Consider the following 23,366-nt stretch of genomic DNA (forward strand, 5'->3'; position numbering starts at 1 on the left):
ATGGTGATGAAGGAGGAAGTTCAAGTTGCTCTGAAGGAATTGGCAAAAAACAAGGCTCCAGGAGTTGACAGCATACCAATTGATTAATTTCAACAAACAGACGCTGCCCTGGATGTACTAAGTTGTGCCAGGAAATCTGGAAGACAGCCAGCTGGCCAACTGACTGGAAGAGATCAATATTTGTTCCCATTCCAAAGACAGGTGACCCAAAAGAGGGTGGAAATTATCGAACAATGTCACTGATATCACATGCAAGCAAGATTCTGCTAAAAATTATCCAAAAACGTTTGGAACAATATGTCAACAGAGAACTGCCAGATGTACAGGCTGGATTTAGAAGAGGCTGTGGTACTAGGGATATTATAGCTAATGGTAGATGGATCTTGGCAGAAAGCAGAGAATACTAGACAAAAATCTATCTGTGCTTCATTGACTATGCAAAGGTTTTTGACTGTGTGCATCACAACAAGCAGTGGCTGACTCTGAGAAGAGTGGGAATCCCAGAAAATTTGATTGTGCTAATGTGAAACCTACACCTGGACCAAGAGGCAGTTGTCAGAACAGAGCAGGGAGACACTGGATGGTTCAAAAGAAAGGGGTCCGTCAGGGATGTATTTTGCCTCCATACCTTTTCAATCTGTATGCAGAACAGATCAACTGAGATGCTGGGCTGTATGAGGAGGAATGTGGCATCAGGATTGGTGGAAGAATCATCAACAACGTGCGTTATGCAGATGACACAACCCTACTTGCTGAAACTGAGGAGGACCTGAAGCGCTTGCTGCTGAAGGTCAAGGACTGTAGTCTTCAATATGGATTGAAGCTCAATATCAAGAAAACAAAGAGTCTCACCACTGGGCCAATTGGCAGCATCAGTATGGATGGTGAAGAGATTGCGATAGTTAACAGTTTTAGTTTACTTGGTCCCACAGTCAACACTCTTGGTAACAGGAGCCAGGAAATCAAGAGCTGAATTGCATTGGGAAAGTCAGCTGTGAGAGACCTCGCAAGAGTACTGAAGAGCAACGACGTCAGGCTGGAGACTAAGGTGCGTCTGATCCAGGCTATGGTCTTTGCAGTATGTGCTATGCATCAGAGAGTTGGACAATGAATAGGGATGATAGAAAGAGAACTGATGCCTTTGAGCTCTGGTGCTGGAGAAGAGTGTTGAATGTACCATGGACTGCTAGGAGAACAAACTGCTAGGTTTGTCCTGGAGAGGGTGAAGCCAGAATGCTCCTTGGAGTCAAGGATTCTGAAGCTTCATCTGACATACTTTGGGCGTGTTGCAAGGAGGGACTGGTCCTTGGAGAGGGACATCATGTTTGGGAGAGTGGCGGGACGGCGCAGGAGAGGAAGATCCTCGATGAGATGGATTGATTCTGTGAGTGGAGTGGTGGGAATGAGTGTGTTTGAGACGGCGAGGATGGCACAGGACAGAAGGGCATTTAGGGCTCTTGTACATAGGGTCGCTATGCGAGTCGACGGCACATAACAACAACCAACAACAACAACAACAACAACAACTTTTAAACAGGTAAGTCAGTTAAAATCCTTTCCTTACAGTCAGCTTACTCTGGTCTGTAACTAGAAAAGTTGATTACCGTCTACTTTCTGCTAATTCATATTCTACTACCCCTTCTTTAAAGTTCAGGTCAAGACCTTTGTTCTCTGGGGTCCTTATCTTAAAAATCCCAGCACATGGCCTCTGACTTTTTAACACTATGCATTTAACAATTACAATATCAATGCACCATGTCAACCACAGGGAAGATGTTATTCAGGAAACAACACAGGATTTTGAAGCCTGAAGACATGAGCTAAATCCCAGTATTAATACTTTGATATTTGTGAGATCTTAGGAAGGTTATTTAAACTTTATCAACCTTTACTAACCTAGAAAACGGGTGATAAAACCTGCTGAAAAGTATTGTTAGATGTTAAGTTTACATTTAAAATATATGAAAAGGATGAATATATTTTAAAGAACTAGATAAAAATTAAGTTATTAACATTAATCTAGCTCAGTTTCTAATATGTGTCAATTAACATCTGCATAAAAGGGACCACATAGCTTAATCAATATTCATGTGTAAATCTTAACTATAAAACATATCTTACAGCTTAGACATGTCTACTTATAGTCTAGATAGATACTTTAGATAAGACTATTATTGTTGAAGAACCATGAGGTGAACCAGCTAGTTAATAGATTCTATTTGAATTGTCCTCTTCCTACTTCTCTCTTTTTCTACTGTGCTTTGGTGGCACAAAAGAATGAAAGTTTATTTCCGTTGGCAATGATGTCAACAGTTATATTACCCTACATTTAGTTACATAAATAACTCTCTTTCCTTGAAAGCCAGATGAATCATCAAATTATAGCATTTTCACCTCAAGTGGAGACAAAAGACAAACATCTCTTACCCTAATAGTTTTCTGGGTCAGTTAAACTTTAATTAGTAAGGAAGTCACAGCAGCTTTCCATCTTTTTCAGGGCCAGATATTAGAGCATGAGAACTCAAAATCAAGCACTTTTCTAAAATAGCAATTATGCTTTAATATTTGTGACAGTAAATTTAAATGTTTTAGTAGTTTTTCAAGTCCGTTCTCTGTAGTAACTTAGAAACTGATGTCAACAGGTTCTTTTCAGTCTCAACGAGGGAGAGATAGACACTTAAATGAGTAAACACATCACTACAGTAAATCAGCACCACAGAAAACTGGGCAAGATTCTTGGGCTGCAAACCAGTAATTTTCATGTGTGCCAACTCCAACAGGATTAAAACCACCGAATCTGTCCCTGGTCTATTAGGAGAGAGGCTATATTTTTCTGCTTAAACAAATAAGGCATTTAACATGATGAATCATAAGACTTGGTCTTCAAATGGCTCAAAAGTTAGAATTAAATTTACCTCAGAGGGAACATATTGCTCCACAGCTGTAGCAACAGTCGCACAACAAATCCAAAGCAATACCATCACCGAGAGGACAAGAGTAGTAGTTAAAATCCATCCAGAATTCCTGAAAAACCAGTAAGTCATATTAGAATATTCTAATGTAAGAGAAGACACTTAATATATAAATGCAATCAAGCTTATGTAGTTAGTTTAGTAATAAACTTTTTATTTATATTATCATAAAAACTATTTTAAACCCACAAACCTGTAGAAGGAATACTATACTAGCTATTATAGTAGTTTTTTATAGTAAGAAAAAAATCAGACAGAGGGTATTGGCTTCTACCAAATATATATAAAATTATACCAATTACTAACAGAAGTACTTTTAAATTATAAAATGTGTAAGGGAAATTGTACGCTGCCATACATACACTATTCTTTTGCAAGGTTTTATGTTAACACCCATTTTCTTTTTGTCCTCCAAAGAGTTTTAATTTTTTAAATTTAATTTTAATCAAAGTTTACAGAGACTTAAGAGTTTCCATTCATTCATTGTTGTACTTTTCTTCCTGCCCACTCTCTCCCCAATTCACTCTTCTCTTTGAAAAGTAAAATAAAAATCTTTTCACTGTTATACAATCCCTCACCCCAAGTCTACTCCACTATGCAGCCTTCATTCTAGACTCCTGTCATGACAATAATACCTAATCATATATCCCTTGTAAACAGCTCTCTCCCTCATCTGTTTCAATGCCGTATACATTATTTATCCACTCTTTCTCAGTCTTCCCTCAACCCCGATGTCAATCCTGTTTTACAACAGTGGCTCTATGCAATATTTGCCCTTTTGTGACTGAGACATTTCACTCAGCATAATGTCCTCCAGGGTCACCCATTTTGAATAATATTGCATGAGTCCCTTGTTTTTCAATGCAGCATAGTATTCCATTGTGTGAATATACCACAGCTTCTCTATCCATTCGTTTGTTGATGGGCACTTGGGTTGTTTGCTATTTGCTATTGTGAACAAAGCCACGATAAACATGGGTGTGCATATGTCTGCTTGGATGTCAGTTATGGTCTCTTTGGGGTATATTCCCAGTAGTGGAATTGCTAGGTCAAATGGTATTTCTATTTGCAGCTTTTTGAGAAAGTGCCATACTGCCTTCCATAGTGGTTGCACCATTTTACACTTCCACCAACAGTGAATAAGGGTTCCAATTTCTCCACAACCTCGCAAGCATTTGATGTTTGCTGTTCTGTTAAATTTTGCTATTCTTACTGGGATAAGATATCTCATAGCTGTTTTGATTTGCATCTCTCTTAGAGCTAGGGATTTTGTGATACTTATTTTAAGAAAATCTAAGTGTTCCAAAGAGTTAATGTATAAAATAGCTAAATTACAAAACAATTATTTGTCTCTTAAAAAGGATTTCTAATAGGCTTTAAGAAGTCAACTCTCCAAGTACTGCGCAAGACTATTATTGCAAAAATTGGTTACTAATAAGCATAAAGAATATGAAATACAATGTGAATGAAGACCAGTCTGAAACAGTGTATACAAACTTGGTAAGCAAACCAACACACACACACACTCTCTCTACTAGTCAGGTGTATTTCTTTCTATGGTCCCTTCCTTGAGTCCTTGGCCTTACATCTAATGTGAAGACCTGACAGTGTCAAATGAGATAATGGTTACCCATGGAGGATAGTATTTGGTGGAGCTCCCTGATTAAAACAAGCTTGGAAGCAAGAGTGGCATCCGCTTCCAAAATAGCTTGCCTCTGGAAACCCTATAAACTTGGAGAAACCATGAAAGTTAAACAAGTGTTCAGGTCTTTCATTTATAATATCGCTATGAGTTGTCTATGACTCAATGGCACTTAACAACAACAACAACAGTAAGGTGTATACAAAAGTCTAAAGAGGAAAGGGGGGGCTGAGGGTAGAAGGTTGGTGGGGAATGTTGAGGGCACAGTATTATGTGGGCAGAAGGAGGGGTTGAAGATACTAGGAAAGATCCAGTGGGAACCAGAAAAGATGGAGTAATGATGGACATGGATCAATGGTGATTAATTTTATAAAACACAATGTATGGGAATGATACTATGAAACACATTGTGAATAGAGGAATGTGTGAAGCATAAGGTATATAATAAACTAAACATAATGTTTATGAATGTGTGCAAATTAATATAAAAGAAAAAGAATTTTTAAAAAGTCAACTCTAAAAAATTTAAAAATATTTCATTTTACATAACTCTGCAACCTCAATTTACAAATGCAATTTATTAGGAGGCTCTGTAACCACTACAGAATACAGTAATAAAAACAAGAGGCTTTTTTCTTCTGTTGTTGTGTACTGTTTGATCAGAACTGGCCCTCCAGTGGCTTTTCAGAGTACAGGAGAAGACTGCCCATCCTCCACCCATGGAGCAGAAGATGGATAGGAACCATGTGCCTTTTGGGATTGCAGCAGTTTCTTACCACTAGGCTACAAAAGCTTCATTTTCTTATGATTAGAAAGCCGGTGATAAGAACCAGCAACTTGAATTATTGTTATTTAGATGACTGACCGATAATTACCAAACTATAGATTAAAATTTGAGGAACAGAGAAACAGCAAAAAGATATTTTTAAATACCTAAGAGTCTAATTCTGGAATCTTGAGTAATACAAGGAATCACTCATTTTCTAACACTAATAAAAGGTCAATTCCTAACATAACTCCTTTACCCATTCACTTGGTTTGTAAATATTTGAACATGCTACAAAAAGAGGGAATGCATAATCCTAGTTTGTCAATAAAACAGGTGGACTCAAAATATGCATTACATCTTAAAAGCATTGAACTCTCATATAATGCTTTAAGAGTATCAACTTAAGATAATTTTTAGCATTTCCCTCTACATGTTCTCACCCCGAACTGGGTGAAAAAGAATTTTCAATTAAATTAAAAGGACATATTTTACAATCTCACCTCAGTTGTTGTTATGTGTCATTGAGTTACCTGTGACTCACAGCCACTCTATGTATAATATGGCTCTGAACACTGCTCTATCTTAAGCCAATCTTATTGTCTCTGATGTACTTAACCCCTTACCCCAGATACTATGTCAACATATTTCATCAAAGGCCTTCCTCTCCTGTCTGTCCCTCCATCCTTCTTCAAGCATGATGTCCTTCTCGAAGGATTGATCCCTCTTGGCCACATGCCCAAAGTATGTGAGATAGAGCTTCAAAACCCTGGTCTCCAAGGAGCAAGCTAGTTTCACCCTCTACAGGATAAACCTGTTTGTTCTCTTGGCAGTCCATGGTATGTTTGACACTCTTCCCCAGCACCACAATTTTAAAGCATCAATAATTCTTCTGTCATCTTTGGTCACTGTTCAGCTCTCTGATACATAGCAAATAATTGTGAAGATCACAGACTTAATCAGGTACACCTTAGCCTCCAGACTGACATCGCTGCTTTTCAGCACTCTTGAGAGATCCTTGACAGCAGCTTTCCCCATCTTTTGATTTCTTGACTACCAGTGCCAAGATTGTTGGTAAAGTTTAACAGGATAGCCAGCAATAAATGTTGAAGAGGGTATGGAGAAATTGGAACTCTTATACATTGTTGGTGGGGTTGAAAAATGGTACAGCAACTCTGGAAGGCACTGTGGCATGTCCTCAAAAAGTTGAACAAGAGATTCCTTATGATCTAGATATACCACTACTAGAACTAGACCCCAAGGAAAACAGAAAGGTAATACAAATGGAGATTTGTACACATATGTTCATAGTAGCATTATTTACAATAACAAGAACACCACCCATGTTCTTGTTATTCGGGACAGCACAAATGTCCATCAACAAACAACTGGCCTGAGAAACTATGGTATGCTCACACAACAGAGTATGATGCAGCACTCAGGAGAAACCTTTTGAAAGATAGTGTATAATGCCATTATTGTAAAATCAGAAGGATAACCAGTGAGATGTGTCTGGATATACAAAGAAGGACGGGGTGAAGGCAGGGGAGTTGAGGGTGGGAAAGAGGAGAAATCACGGAGTAGAAGAGTTTGATGGGTGGAACGAAGGAGCAAAAAAAAAAAAAAGTACATGAGTGAAACATAATAAAAAAAATTTTAAAAGAATGGAAAAAATAAAGTGAAGATAATACCTTAAAAAAGGGACATATTGTTCATTAAATTAATTTAAAAAGGGACATATTTTATACCTAGATTCTAATGCCCCCTGTAAGTAGCAAAATTTTTCTTTTTATATTTTTTATTTTATTATTTTTGTGTGTGTGTACCATCAAATCAGATCTGAATAGTAAAGGAGGAGATTGTCCCTCCTTCTCCAGTAGAGCATCTAGTGGATTTGAACCTTGCACCTCTGGGATTGCAGTGCAGCTTCTTGCCACTTGGCCACCAGAGCTCGCCAATAGCAAAATTTTCTAATCATCATTTAAGATTTATTTCTATCTCCTCCATAAATCTTGGTACCTCCCAGTACACTCAGGTATACTCAATCTCTATATAGGTGGGGTCCTTTTTGTGGTGTGTTATTGTTCTCTCCCCCCACTCCCCAAAAGTGGGTGGCCCTTGAGCCATAGACTAAGGGTAGGGGCGGAGCCCTGCTCGAGGGTGTGAATTTAAAAATCTGTAAGGCCCTCAGGCCACATTTATTAATTTTAGAAGAGTATTCCTTAACACGTTGCCTCAAATGACGGCAAAATGTGTTTCTAAGCATGGTTGTCAATTTAAAAGTGTGCGGCAACGTTTTAAAAGACATAGCAATCATTAGTTCGCTGTACTGAACAACTTGGAGTTGCTGTGATGCTGAACACTATCCATATTCATGTCAAATACCACAGTGGTTACCTATTATGTACAATGGTTAGATGAGCTTCCAGATTGATTCATGTGGGAAGCAGGAGTGGCATCAACTTCCTAAACTAGTGTCTCTGGAAACTCTTCAAACTCTTATAAATGTACAGAAATTGCGTTAATCATAGAACAGAATTCAGGGTTTTTTGGACAAAGCTTACTCTGAGTCATATTCGGCTCGACAATACTTAACCACTACCAAATGACCATAGTGCTGTTATAGCTGGAGGAACATTCTTCCACTTTGTACATCCTTCTTTGTCAATGTGCTATATGAGGTAACTTGGGTTTGCTATGATGCTAAACCTTGTGCCACCGGACTATCAAATACCAGAATGGTTTCCCATAGTGGACAGTGTTTGGTGGAGCTCCCAGTTGTAAAACAGGTTTGGAAACAGAAGCAGCATCCACTTCCTAAGCCACATGCCTCTGGAAACTTTATGAAGTTGGAGAAACAATGACAGTTATGGAAGGGCTTTAGGTCTTTTGTTCATAGAGTCGCTGTGAGTCGACCTCGACTCAACAGCAATCAACAACAACAACAACAACATACAGGTGTGTATGACAGAACAATCATTATTGTTCTGTTCACTGTTTGTATGTTCGTTTCCATCAAAAAGAACTCCATAAAGGCAGAGATGGAATATTTTATTTCAGGTCTCAATATAGTGCCTGATATACTGTTTTAGGTGTTACTGAGTTGACCTATAGTGATCTGATGAACAACAGATCTGGTCCTTGCCCTATTCTACACCATCCTCATCATTTCTGATATGATTGAGTCCATTGTTACAGTGACTGCTTCATGACACGCTCAACAATAAGATGCCAAATACTAGAGCTGACACTAAACTGTAGTTTTAGATGGTAAGTTCATTTTTATAAAACTATCAAACTACAACAAAAATATTAAGTATGAGAGAAAAACTGCTTCCCCTCTAATAGATCCAATTACTATCCAATTACTATCATAGATCCAATTACTTTTTAATAATTTTTAAGAGACAAGTATACAACTGACAAGAAGTTTTATTTTGTCAAATATTCCTTAGTTTATTCGTAGGCTGTTAAGAGTATTTTCAAGGAATTTTTCAAAAAAATGAAAAAAGAAATTTACTTTTTATTAGCTTGAGTGAAAATACATGGAAAAATTGGTTTTTCCATTAAATAATTGATATACATTATGTTTCCTGACATATATGATACTCTTCCCACTGAAGCAGCATTTCCCGCTCTTCATTCTTGTGTTTCTTCTTCCCATTCTTCCTTCCTTCCAATCATGCACCACATTTTAAATTTTAATTCTGGGTTAATACTGCTGTGGTTGTTCACTCTGAGCAAGTTCCTCCCTAGCATTAGTGATCACCTTAGAAGTCTGTTATTTGGCTAGAAATTAACTTACGGGGTGATTTCAGTTCTAGGCTAAAGAATGACTCAAGGCCAAGCAAGGGTTTAACTAGTTCCTATCAGAGCAGTAAGCCTGAGCATTATTTTTTTTAAATGATTTTGAATTTTCACAATTTTATACTACTTTATCAGGGGGAAATTTTTTTTCTTTATGTAAAAGCAAAAGCAGGTTTAGAAATGAAGGTGAAAATTTAAAATTAAATGCACATTTTCTCAAATAGTCATTTAAAGATTTTGTTTAGGAAAAGGTATTAATTTTTAGTTTCCTCATCAGCCTAGAAGAATCAGTTACTGTTCTGTCATAAATTACAAGAATCATGCAGTTTGGACTATAAGAATATTATATTCTAATTCAGACTATTTAGCCTATAATAAAGGCAAGGATTCTTTAATCACTGTACTGTACAGCTGGCCTGCTATCTGACACAGAGTAGACAATTATCATGTTCTACCACCTTTCTCTTTTTTGAGGGCAAGAGGGAGCTAATATTAGAATTCTATCGAGGAGTGGAAGCTCACCCACCTTCAGGAGACATAATACTACCTTCCAGAAGAGCATAATTATCCCCATATCCCTGATTTCCACCTTTCTCTTGCCATACTTAGGAATCCCTGGCATAGTCAACCTTCTTTAGCATAAAACACAAAGCCTTTTCTCATAATCTGTAGCCCTTACCTAGGTCCTCTAACTCTGTATATAGCCACGGAGCTAAGAGAAAAAATATGGATCTCAAACCATTCAAATGTACTTTAATGTTTAATTTAAACATCTGGAGAGGCACATGTCTTAAAGAGAACTGAGGTATTCTTAGAAGACTAAGAATATAATGTGTAAAAACTACCAGCCCCAATTTTACTTATGCAGTACATTTTAAACAAATGGAAATATAAAAAAAGACCTGTTAAGCTTAGTAGGGAAAAAAAAGGTAAAAAAGTTTCAATTTTCATTTTCTTTTTATGTGAAAAAGGTGTATTAAGGTGATGCACAGGAGGCATGGTTGGTAATAGATAGATAAGCAGAAGAGTTAAAAAGAAAAGTAAAGAAAGGGGGAGAAACACCCCTGGAAAGGCAGAGGTGGACCCACGCCTTATGGCATGCTGCTAGAAGGAGAGAAAAAAACACACTCCCGCCCCCGCACCCCATTTGTACTTTTGAGCTGTTAAAATAATTTCAAAATAATGGAAAGGAATTTATCTTTCTCATTCAACCAAGATTTTAACTCCTATATTATACATATATTACATTTTATGTAATACATATTTAACTCGTGTGTGTGTGTGTACACGTGCGCATGTGTGTTGTTATGCACTATCGAGTCACCTGTGACTCACAGTGATCCTATGTACAACTCTGATGGCTACCTTGTCCTGAGCCAGTATCACAGGTTCTGCCACACCTACCCCCACTGCTCTAGTTACTGTATCAACCCATCTTATCCAGGGTATTCCTCTTCTGTGCTGCCCTTCCACACTTCTGAGCATGACTTCTTTCTCCAAGGACTGGTCCCTCCTGGCCATGTGCCCAAAGTATGAGAGACGAAGCTTCAAAATCCTAGCCTCCAAAGAGAAACTTGGTTTTACCCTCTCCAAGACAGATCTATTTGTTTTCTTGGGGGCCTATGGTATGTTCAAGACCATTCTCCAGAACCACAACTCAAAGGCATCAATTCTTTTTGTCATCCTTTGTCATTGTTCAGCTCTCTGATGCATAGCAAGTAATTGCAAAGGCCATGGTGCACCTTAGTCTCTAACTGACACAGTCGCTTCTCAGTATTCTGGCGAGGTCCTTGACAGCAGATTTTCCCAATGCAATTTGTCTTTTGATTTCCTGACTGCTGATGCCAAGAGTGTTGATTGTGGAGCTGAGCAAATTGTAACTGTTAACAATCTCAATCTCTTCTTCAATATGGTGCTGCCAATTGGCTCACGGGTAAGAATCTCTGTCTATTTGATGTTGAGCTTTAATCCATATTGAAGACTACAGTTCTTGACCTTCTGCACTTCAGGTCCTCTTCAGTTTCAGCAAGCGAGGTTGTATCATCTGCATAGCATAGGCTGTTGATGAGTCTTCCTCCAATCCTGATACCACATTCTTCCTCATAAAGCCCAGCCTCCCAAATGATCTGTTCTGCATATAGAGTGAAAAGATATGCAGACAGGAAGCATCCCTGACACACTCCTTTCCTGATTCTTTACCATGCAATGTTTCCATGTTATGTTCTCAGGACTGGTTCTTGGTCCAAGTATAGGTTGCACATAAGCACAATCAAATGTTCTGGGATTCCCATTCTCCTCAAGGTTAGTCACAATTTATTACTGTGCCATTGCACAGTAAATGAAACAGATAGACATTCCTCTGATACTCTCTGCTTTCTGCCAAGATCTATCTGACATTGGTGAAAAAGTCTCTAGTGCCATGAACTCTTCTAAACTCAGCTTGTATTTCTGGAAGTTCTCTGTCAATGTATTGTCCCAGTCATTTTTGGCTAATCTTCAGCAAGATTTTGTTTCCAAGTGATACTGGTGATATTGCTGAATAAGTTAAACACTCTGTTGGGTCACCTTTTTTGGAATGGGAAAAAATAAGGATCTCTTACAGTCAGTTTGTCAGGTAAAATGGAGTCGCTTTCATAGTTAAAAAAGGTTGTTTCTAGATCTTGAAATACAACATTGTGAGCAACAGGATACTATTCATATGCATACAAGGAAGAACTGTTAATACCACTATCATTCAAATATATGCACTAACAACCAGAGCCAAATAGATGATTTCTACCAGCTTTTGCAGTCAAGTAATCAATCGAACGTACAACCAAGATGCACTAATAATAATGGGTGACTGAAATGCAAAAGCTGGGGACCAGGAAGAAGGATCAGTAGTCAGAAAACATGGACTTGGTGACAGAAATGAGACTGGAGATAGAATGTTAGACTTCTACAAAATCAATGATTTATTCATGACAAATATCTTTTAGAAGAAATATGAACGCAGGCCATATATACAAATATAAATATATAAAAATAAAATCAATAGGAATACATACAGAGAGAGGCATCTTAAAAAGCCATCACTTTCTCCATCTTCAGCAAAGTTTCTGTGAGCTTGTGAACTTCTCATCTGCAGATCTGTCAAAATAGCAAGGCACAAGGTTATGATATGCTATGTCCAAAAGGTAGTCTCAAATGACTGCTTCTAGAAACATACACTCTAGAGGTGACTAGTTTTTTCTAAAACTGTGATGTGAACATAGAAATTCCGTATGATCTAGCTATTCCATTGCTTGGAATATATCCCAAGAAAATGAGAACTGAGGCTCTAAACAGAGACTTGTACACCAAGGTTCATAGCAGCATTATTCACCATTGCAAGAACATGGAAACAGCCCAGATGTCAAACCACAATCAAATGGATTGAGAAATTATGATACAGTCTTACAGTGGAATACTATGGAGCATGCAGGAGCAATGATTTTGTAAATTATTACCTGACTTCGGAGGGACTGGAGAGCATTATGCTAAGTGAACTAACTCTGTCCCTCAATGTTATATATTGTATAAAACCATTATTGTAGAATGAGTATGAGGATCAAGATGGGGGCAGGGTTGAAGCAGAAGGATGAGGATGTTCAGGGTTGGGGGGAGGATTAATCATGGGGTTGTACAATTTGATGGATGGGGGTGAGGGAAATTGGAAGAATCTGGTTTGAGTAACAATGTGTTCGAACTTTGTAAATAAACTAGTATAATAAAAAAATAAATAAAAGTCTGATGTGATACATTTTATAATGAGTGGAAGTTTCTCTACTATATCCCAAACCAAATGGATATTCTACCATTTAAAAAAATTTCATTTTCTTTTCAAATTATTATTGATATTAACATTTTCTGCTTAATTACACACAAATCTTGAATATGGAAATTTTAGTTCATTTCTAGTCTGTTTAAAAGCAGAGTTGGTCTTATGTTATATATTGTCATTATTCATTTGCCCACTCAAATAACAAGATCCTAAGTTTCTAAAATAAAAGTTCATAAATTTAAAAACCATTACCACATTTGGCACATCAGTGTCACAGTGTTTAGCATCACAGCAACCACAAGTTCCCTCTGTACAGCAATGCACAGACCAGTGCTATAGCTCTTAGAAAAATGTTTGACAAAAAACAATTTAAACCAGGCTTGAAGGCCTCAGATTAAAATCACCCACCCTGGGCTTGGTAACATAACTCTCTGTCTACTAGGCCAACAAGAGCTCTCTCTATGTTGTCGCTGTTATTGTTGTTAAGTTCCATCAAGTCATAGACGACTCATAGTGACCCTATGAATGAAAGACCTGAGCACTGATCATAGAATTTCTGGAGGCAGGCCTAGTGGACAGAAGTTTTGCTACCAAGCCGAAGGTGGGTGATTTTAATCTGCGGCCCTCAGCCTGTTTTAAATTGTTTTTTGTCAAACATTCTTCTACGTGGTATACCACTGGTCTGTGCACTGCTGTACAGAGGGAACTTGTGGTTGCTGTGATGCTAAACACTGTGACACTGATGTGCCAAATGCGGTAATGGCTACCCATGGTGGACAGTGTTTGGTGGAGCTTCCTGATCAAAACAAGCTTGGAAGCATGAGTGGCATTGACTTCCAAAATAGCTTGCCTCCGGAAACTCTATGAACAGTGCTCAGGTTCATAGGGTCGCTATGAGTCATCTACGACTCGATGGCACTTAACAACAACATCAACAACAAATTTAAAAAACTAAATGCTTTATCCTGAAGTTTAGCTTAGAAGTTAAAATTAATTTCTAGAAGACAAAACAGTCAAGCAGAACTTCAGAAAAATTTTAAAACTATGGTCATTAAAAAATTATTATTAAAAGAGCCAACAGACAATCTATAAAATCCTTGCAAGTCTTGGGAAATTACTTAACTGATAAGAGTTTCTCTAGATACTATAGAAAATGTCAAGAAATGAACGATAAAAAAAAAACCTGGGCAAAAGACAGGAAGAGAACCTTCACTAAAGAGGACATTCAAGCAGACAACAAACAGCCTTTGGATTGGCAGCACAACCATTAGGCCACCAGAGTTCTTAATCACTGTTGCTGTTGTTATTAGGTGCTGTCGAGTTGAGTATGACCCTTTGAGTAAAGATCTGAACCCTGCTCTATCCTGCGCCATCCTCAGACTTCCTGACACACAAGAGCCCATTGCAGTAGTTACTCTATTAATCCACCTGGTTGAGGGACTTCCTATCCTTTGCCAACCCTCCCCTCTACCCAGCATCATGCCCCTCTCCAAGGAATAGCACCTCCTAGCAACATGCCCAAAATACGTGAGAGATACTAGAGAGATGTGAATACAAACTGCAAGATAAGAACATCTTACCACTCTTCCTCAATCTAGCTCTCATTAAAGGGCATCGATTGAAAAAATCAATAAACAGAGATAATAACACTGGAGAGGAGATGAGGTAGTAAAGTAAAATGGTATGAACACTTAGGAAAATGGTATATTATTCTCTAAAAAAACCTACGAACAACAACAACAAAACAAACCCTAGAAATAGAACAACCCTATGATTCAGCAATTCTATTCTTGCTATAAACTCTAAACACAAATACCCTATCTACTGCCAATGAGTCATTTCCAACTCACAGAAACCCACTGTTGGGTTTTCAGAACTGTAAATCTTTATAGGAAGAGAATGACTATCTTTCTCCATCAGAGTGACTGCCAGTTTCAAACTATTGAAATTTTGGTTAGCAGCTTGATATGTTCTGAAGAGATATATATACACACACACACACCTATGATCATTACTGCTTTATTCATAACAGCACATATATAGAAACAACTCAATTTCCCATCAATGGATAAATAGCAAAGTAAATTGTGGTACATATATACAGCAGAATGCTACACAACCATAAAGAACAATGATGAGTCCATGAAACATGGATGGATCTGGAGGATATAATGCTAAGTGAAACAAGTAAAGCATATAAGGACAAATACTGTATCTGATTTCTTTTTTATAAGGCAAATAACAGGCATATACAAAAAGAAAACCAATATTCATTGGTAGTTATCAAGCAGAGCGAAGGGTAGGGGAAGTAAGGTTTAGATGGCAGATTTGTTTTTCTTCTTTTTGTGTGATAGGAAAAGTAGCACTAGAGATGGAGATAGTAAGCAAAGCATAACCAAAGTAAAAAATGTTCTGAGCATTCATAGACAAGTGTAGGCAAACTGGTATATAAGTAGGTACCTGGGTGTACACACGTGAAAACAGAAGGAAGTACCTATAAAAAACCAAAAAACTCAAACCTACCACCAGGAGGGAGACCTCTGAAGGCCTAGTAGTAAGGAGTTGTGCTGCTATCCAGCTCTAATCCAACAGTTGCTCCATGGGAGAAAGATGGGCAATATCCTCCCATGTAACTTACTGCTTCTGAAAACATAATGAAGGTCAGCTATGAGTTGGTTCCAACTTGATGGTACATACCACCACCTTCACCACTACACTGACTTACTAATAATGGGGACCATATACAATAGAGTAGAACTACCCCATAGCATTTCCAAGGCTTTAAATCTTTACAGAAACAGACCGCCATATCTTTTTCCTGTGAAATGGCTAATGGAAACGAACTGCCAATCTTTCAGCTAGCAGTCTAGTTCTGTATCACTGTGATACCAGGAAATTGTCAAATGGAAACATCAATTGCTATGCCACTTTTAACAAAAATCCAAATAAATAAATCAAATGAACTTACAGCATGAAAATACAAATATAGGGAACAGGTAGTCCTATTTTCAGGATAGTTTCACTACTTGATTAGTTTTATTAGAAGATAATGGAATATTTGATTAGTTCACAATAAAAAATGTTTGACTGCACATTAAATGTTTGAGAATACTGGTTCTCAAAGATGGTCTCTAGAACAAAATCTAGGAACTTATTCTCACTTACTCATTGCTGCTGAGTTGGAACTAACTCATAGCTGACCATCCAGTGGGTTTTCAGAGGCTATCAACTGCATAAGGGAAAACTGCCCATCTTCCTCCCATATGGCAGCTGGTGGAATGGAATCTCCTGCCTTTGGGTTGGCAGCCCAAATTCTTACACATTATGACACCAGAGATCACCTGTGAACTTACCAGAAATTAAAACTCTGTCTTAACAAATCAGAAACATTGGAGGTATAGTTCAGCAATCTAATTACCAAGTTAAAAGGCAAACAGCATGGTAAGTAGGTATGTGAGCTCTGGAGACAAAGTCATCTGGATTTGAAGTATAACTATCATTAAAAGCAGAGAATCCTACAAAAGTGTATAGATTTTCAGCTTCTTATAGGGATATTTTAACAAGCCTCCTATGTGATATTGATGCACATCAAAGTTTGAGAGCCTCTGTTTTAGAAATAATTTGTTCACCTCCATTACTACGTAAACAACCAATTACGCCACAGTCATATCTGACTGCCAATGCTTTTATCCCAAGCTACTTAAAAATACAACTTACAGGACATTTTGCTTAGAGAGGATTCTTTCATATTTGTAGACTCCTGCTCCAACTGTGGTGCATACTGAATTTCTGGCTTTGACTAAAATGATAATGAAAGCAATTAAGTAATTTGTACTTCTTAAGCTTTTTCAGCAACAAGTCCTCTAACACATCATCTCTATAAACATTTAAATTGAGAAAAGTAACAGAAGTATGGCATAAAAAATAAAGTACATTAACCACAATATATTTTAATTGCACTTCCTAAACATCAGCTCTAATGCTTTGCAAAGAAACAGACAGATTTCTGGCATCTTAAGGATTTTGTCAGTTTAACTCCCTGACAACATTAAAGAAGAAAAAAAAAAAAGAAAAAGAGAAACAAATTACAACATACTGCATTAAATATCATATTCTGCAAAAATGAGTTCTAATTCTTGACCAGGAATAACTTAGCAGACTGTCAAATCTTGTGACTAAACACGTATTTATTGCTATTTTTCTTATCTGAAACATTTCATTTTTCCTTTAAGTATGCTAAACACTCCACATGTTCTATCTCCTGTGTATCTGATTCTCTGAGTCTCTCCACTCCAGTTACACTCAAGCTGACACTCTTCTGTGTTTAGTTATTATTAAATCACATTTAAGAGACCAATGACTGCATAGTGCTAAAAATCCTGTTTCAGCCTAATAATTAACTACTGAATTAGTAATAATAACGACAAGGTTTACTTTAACACTTAAGAGGAAGGTATAGCTATAGTAGAACTTGATGGCTGGTAAGTCTGAGGAATTTAACTATGAATTTAAAAGAAAAGCAGCATGGTGTGGTCCCTGGAGCTAAGGTGATCTGGATTTGAAGTTTAATTCTGTCTTTACGATCAGTGAACCCCTATAAAAAGGTATAGATGCTCAACTTCTTTAATGAAATAGTGATAATACTACTTAAAGAGTTATCTGAAGAGCTAAGAAAAGTACAACATATAACAATGAAAGCCCTTATTAAATAAATTATAACATTACTGTGATAGGAAAAAAGGTACCTCTCTAAGAAGCAAATGCTTCAACAAGTTCTCTTAAAAATTAGTTATGAGAAAATGCATTATTCTATAAACAATCCAAAATGATGGTGTACTGCTGTTTTGTTATTAATTATTCTTTCTCCTATATGTAAGGATTTCATTTCATCAATCTAACCACTAATTAGAAACTCAGAGTTCTGGTTAGATAAGGACAAGATTTCCAAAAGATAAAAGGAAGACTAAATCACATTGTGTCCTGATGCCCGTTTGGTTTCATGCAGACCTAAAAAGTAATTATTATGTGATCAAATATTTGGTGGCTGAGGACATGGCTCTATGCTAAGCTACTCACTGAAGACATGTATTTACTGTTGTTGCCATTTAGATGAAACTAAGCAGCACAGTGGTCACCTGGAATATTACGATTTTTCCATCATCAGCTTGAAGATAAAAAGTCCATGAAGAAGTTATGAAGCTCTGTGCAGAGTCCATCATGTCACTCCAGAATGACCTCACCAGAGTAAGAGGGAAGAGCAGATGCATTCTTGGCATCAAGGACATGAGCTAAGAACAAAATAAAAAAAATCAAATCATGAGATAATCATGAGATTATTTTTTACATGTGCATATTCAAAGAGAACACCTTAATCTAGATTTTTCAAACTCTTATTGGCCTAAGGATTAATCCGTTAAATGAATTAACCCTAACAATTAGTATTAAATTCTTAAATTTCTATATAAATTAACTACAGTACAGTTTCACATTCCAGGGTACTTTAAATTGTCATTGAATAGCCATTGTTGTTATTGTTATGTACAATTAAGTTGGAATCAACTCATAGGTGACCATCTAGCAAGTTTTCCAAAGTAGTAAATTACACAGGAAAAGACTATCTTTCTCCTGAAACAGCCACTAAATGTTACCTATCTCTTCCATGAGGTAACATTTAATCTAAACTTCAAAATTAGTATAAAGCTGAATAGCAACGGGCAGTAAATCTGCCATAATATACTGAGTAAATGAATCACATATACCATAAACTCCCATCTTCAGTCTGGGTGAGGCTACCCACTATTCTAATAATTATGCATTTTAGATAGTAAGGATCTAAAATCACAGTAAAAGGGATTCAGAAGGAAAACTCATGCAGGTATTCCATTAAGAAATATGGGGTGACCAAAGGTAATCTCTGGAGTTGTCGAAATTAGCCTATTCTCTGTAGCTTGGAAAGTCTATTTATTGGAAGCCAGGGCAATAAGGAAGGCACTTTTTCCTCATCTGTTTCTGCTCCTTGTGCAAGAGAGAAACTTAAAATGACTAATATTCAGACATAGGAAAGTTAACTGTAATGTTATCATTGTGCCAATGAGCTGGGACTGACTTAAAGTAGGCTCTCCAGCAGATTTTCAGAGGCTGTAAACTGCACAACAGGAGATCACCTATCATTTTTCTGCAGAGCAGCTGGTGGATTCAAACCACAAACTCTCAACTATAAAAAATCTACAAAGCACAATTAAGATGAGCAATGTCTGCACTTAGATCAGATGACCTGCATAGAAGACTCCACAGATTACTTTAATCAGATCTCCTTTCATTAGAGCTTGGTTACTAGCTAATATTTCCTATCCAACACTAAAAAAAACCAAAACAAAACAATGTAAAAAACCACCCACTAATAAGTTTACAGTAAAGAGTATGTGGAATAATGTACTATAATAGATGATATTGGAAAAAGAATCAGGGGCTATGACGTAATAAGTAGTTTTGGATGTAAACCCCTACATGAGGAGGTGTTACCTACTGATGTATATAAAATGTGTACATGATGTATACAGACCTACCAAGGTATATAAAGTAGGAAAATGACATGAGATTCTGTAAATAGACTAAAAGATGAATTCAGAGGGTTAAACTGGAAAAATAGTTAATAATACAGATGAAAAATTATGATAATCTAAGTTAATTAAATGAGAGTTAAAATGGACAAAAGGACCTGGGCTATCAATTTCTCAGTTTCTTATATGCAAAATGAAAGTATGATCTTCACTGACAGAAAAAAAACACAAGTAAGATCATGGATGTGACAAGACATTTAACAGTAAGGCATCATTATTGAGAGGTGCTGTCAAATCAGTTCTGTTCCTAGTGACCCAATGTATAACAGCAAGAAACGCTGCCTGCTCCTGAGTCATCCTCACAACCACTGCTGAGCTTGAGCCCACTGTGCCAATCCATCTTGTTGAGAGGCATTATTCAACTGTCTTTTCTATTAGCAAACATATGCTGTTGTTTTGCTGAAAATGAAATATAAATTAGAATCAAGTGGGTTATAGACATTTAAAGCATTACAATTCAATGCTACTGAAGCAGGCTATTTCACTTGGTGGCTATTTAAGCAGGAAACTAAGTTTCGTACTTGTTCTTGTCTCAATTCAGCAAACGGCAGCTGATTCTGGCAACCAAGGTGGCAAGCATACTGCTCATCAGCTTGGGAATATGCTTCTGTACATGCTGTAAGAGAGAAAGTCAAATCACCACCAAAAAATAATGTGGAGAAAGAAAAGAGATTTGTCACTTTATAAATAAATACGGTTTTACACTTAAAAATATTTCATCAATATGAATTTCCAAATTTGGTAAAAGTAGTAAGTGTGTTATTTTATAATGTCTATCTTTTCCCTCTCTCAAGTTAAATGTTTCAAGCATATGTTTATTAATTACACACTCAAGACTCTGGCCATATGATTCACAGGAGAGAATCCACAGTTAAATGTAGCAGAAAAAGCACTAGACTGGTAACCACAGAGAAGCAACAGTTGTTGTTCTTTTTTTCTTAAAAAAAAAAAAAATATCATTTACTGGTTGTGGATGTGACCGATGCAGGGCTGTTTTAATCTGCTGATTCATTTTTTAATGTGTAAAATGGAAATACTATTACCTATTTAATCAGATTATCTAAATGAAATAATGCACTGTTGTATGCAACACACAAACTACTAGGATATACACATAGTAAGGGGAAAAGTAGTTTATCATAAATTCTGAGAAAGCAGAATTCAGCAAATATTTTACAGCAAGTGATTCTAATACTGAAATAGGTCTCTACCAAACGCATACTCTTCACTTCATTCTCAGTCTTTTTTGTATTATGAACACATTACTTAAGATTTTTTTTTTCTTTCTTCCCACCAGTCATTTATTGTTAATATACTTCTCAAAGGAGCTAAGTAGTCAAATGAACAGCTTATATACATATATAGATGAACAGTTAGGAAACTGAGTTAGTAAGAACAAGGTTATGGTGTCACAAGATACTGGATATGAGTCATGGCATAATGAGAGGGAATGAAGTACCTCTTCTTACACTGAATAAACAATGCAATAAATGGAGAAAATTCCACTATGGTTCTTTTTAAAAGGTAAATGTCAATTTTGCCCTGATTATAGGTTTCTTTTATTAAACACATCTCTTTCAGTAAAATGTAAGAATAATGATTTAACAGATGACAAAGACTCTGGTTATCCCTTTGTTGGCATGATCCACAGAGAATATGCTATTAAATACAAAGTCAAAGGCTTAATTGAGGAAAAACTTGGAGTTAAGTCAACTAACCTATGACTGAATGGCCTACGAAAATTATACTATCCATGACAGGGAAGAGATGAATTATGTGTGGGGCAATTACTACTGCCTGTCTAAACCAAATGCTTGGTTAAATAAAAATGTCCTATTCACAGTACAAAATAAATACTGCTTCAACAAAAAGGATGGAATTTGAAGCGCATGAAACTTTTAGCAGCAGCTACCAAAATTCCAAATTCATAATGATCACAATTTACTACATGATTTTCTGAGAAATTGCATAAAAAACAAAACACAACTGAAAGAGAAAAACAATGCCATATATTGCTAATGTCCTTAGCATAGCTTCTTACCAGATTCACATTCCAATTTGGTTCGATTTAAATCAATTCCATCATCCACAAACTGACAAATTGAAAACAGCCTGCAACCTCTTTGACATGCATATAGCTCCTCTTCCTAGGAAATTCAAGAACAGGGAGAATTACAAAAAACACAGTTAATTTTTCCTTACTGGGGGTTAGGGGGAGGTCTAGAAGGAAACCAAGTTAGTAGGGTTTTAAAACCTTCCACAAAATTTTTATAACAGAAAGGGGAAAAAAATTATAGGAGAGACTTTTGTTACCTAACCAGGTTTTAGTTCCTTATTTTAGAAGTAATACAAAGATAGATGAGTGAGCAAAAACGCCACCCTTTCCCCAAGTTCTGTGATATATTTTGTACACAGAAAAATGAAAATAAATAACATACACAAAAATCCAACAACAGCAGAAAATAAATGACATAACAAAAACTTTTTAATAGAAATAGAAATGAGTAAGCAAATACTTGAGGACCAATCGCATACTTTTGGCACATTCACATGAATGTTCATGTACTATAATATTAAGAAAATGGTGTGCGTATTACATAGTTTTTGGCAAATCTCACAACCCTGTGTCAGTTTCCTATGCACACTGTGCACATTATTAATGTAATATTTGTGTATATGTTATTTACATGGACATTCTATATGAGGGAAAGTGTGGTAAATCACCAGGCTTATCAGAAAAAGTATTAAGAGTTGCTTCATATGGCAAATGATGTCATATGGCCCTGATAAAGAGTACGCATATATAAAAATGCTTGTACAAAATGACTTGGCTGACTTTAATTAAAAATACATAAACAAGAGCAACACTATGATATATTAGAGAGGGTATTAGAAACAACCAAAGGGAGATAAAAGTTTTTTCACGTGAGTGTTGTGCTCAAGTTACCTTACATGTCTATTTTGCAGTTTTCTCAACACAGGAGACAAATATTAAACGTCTCAATAACTCTGGAAGACGATTAATCCTAGCACAGTGCCTTCTAGCCATTCCTAGAAGATTCTTAATAAATGGTAGTAGCATCATCCAATAAAACTACATTTTTAAAATAGAAAAATAATTACATGTATCATTGTGTATGTGTGGGAATTTAATATAGGATGGACAATGGAAAATGTTAACTGCTTAATCAGATCACAGGTCTAAGGACAGCGTCCAAAGGTTTCTCTTTGATGATATAGATATATATAGAGATATATATCTATTATTTAAAATAAGCTGGCATGTTTTGGGGCACAACTTACTGTGTGATCCATTGTGTACAAACTGGCAGGCACCTAGTATTGTTGTTGTTATATGCCATCGAGTCATTTGAGACTCATAGTGACCCTATGTACAAGAGCCCTAAACACCGTTCTATCCTGTGCCAACCTCGCTGTCTCAAACACATTGATTCCCACCACTCCACTCACAGAATCGATCCACCTCATCGAGGGTATAGTATGTGCATATACCTATTAGCAACCAGGGAAATACAAAAGTACGCATTTCTTTCTAGCAGAAAGCTTAGGAGTGTTTATGAGCTGCAACAATCCTTTAAGAAGAAATGGTTGAATGGGCACAGGATATGAACAGACACGTCACCAAAGACATTCAGATGACCAACAAGCACATGAAGAAATGTTCAAAATCCCTAGCTCTAAGAGAGATGCAAATCAAAACAACTATGAGATATCATCTCACCCCAGTCAGAATAGC

General features: G+C 36.7%; 1 protein-coding gene across 1 annotated transcript in view; it reads right to left on the minus strand.

The window, feature by feature from the left end:
• The window catches only part of TMEM59 (transmembrane protein 59), a 40,614-nt gene that overhangs the window by 8,624 nt on the left and 8,624 nt on the right, over nt 1-23,366 (minus strand). The window contains exons 2-7 of the mRNA XM_006879710.1: nt 21,651-21,756; nt 20,131-20,225; nt 18,125-18,277; nt 16,707-16,788; nt 12,235-12,316; nt 2,916-3,024 (exon numbers count right to left, since the gene is read on the minus strand). Of these exons, the coding sequence (XP_006879772.1) occupies nt 2,916-3,024; nt 12,235-12,316; nt 16,707-16,788; nt 18,125-18,277; nt 20,131-20,225; nt 21,651-21,756 (627 nt within the window). The remainder of the gene's footprint in view (nt 1-2,915; nt 3,025-12,234; nt 12,317-16,706; nt 16,789-18,124; nt 18,278-20,130; nt 20,226-21,650; nt 21,757-23,366) is intronic.

This window comes from Elephantulus edwardii, unplaced genomic scaffold (genome assembly GCF_000299155.1).
Source record: "Elephantulus edwardii isolate Elephantulus edwardi_28Jun2011 unplaced genomic scaffold, EleEdw1.0 scaffold00005, whole genome shotgun sequence".
Lineage (NCBI taxonomy): Eukaryota > Metazoa > Chordata > Mammalia > Macroscelidea > Macroscelididae > Elephantulus > Elephantulus edwardii.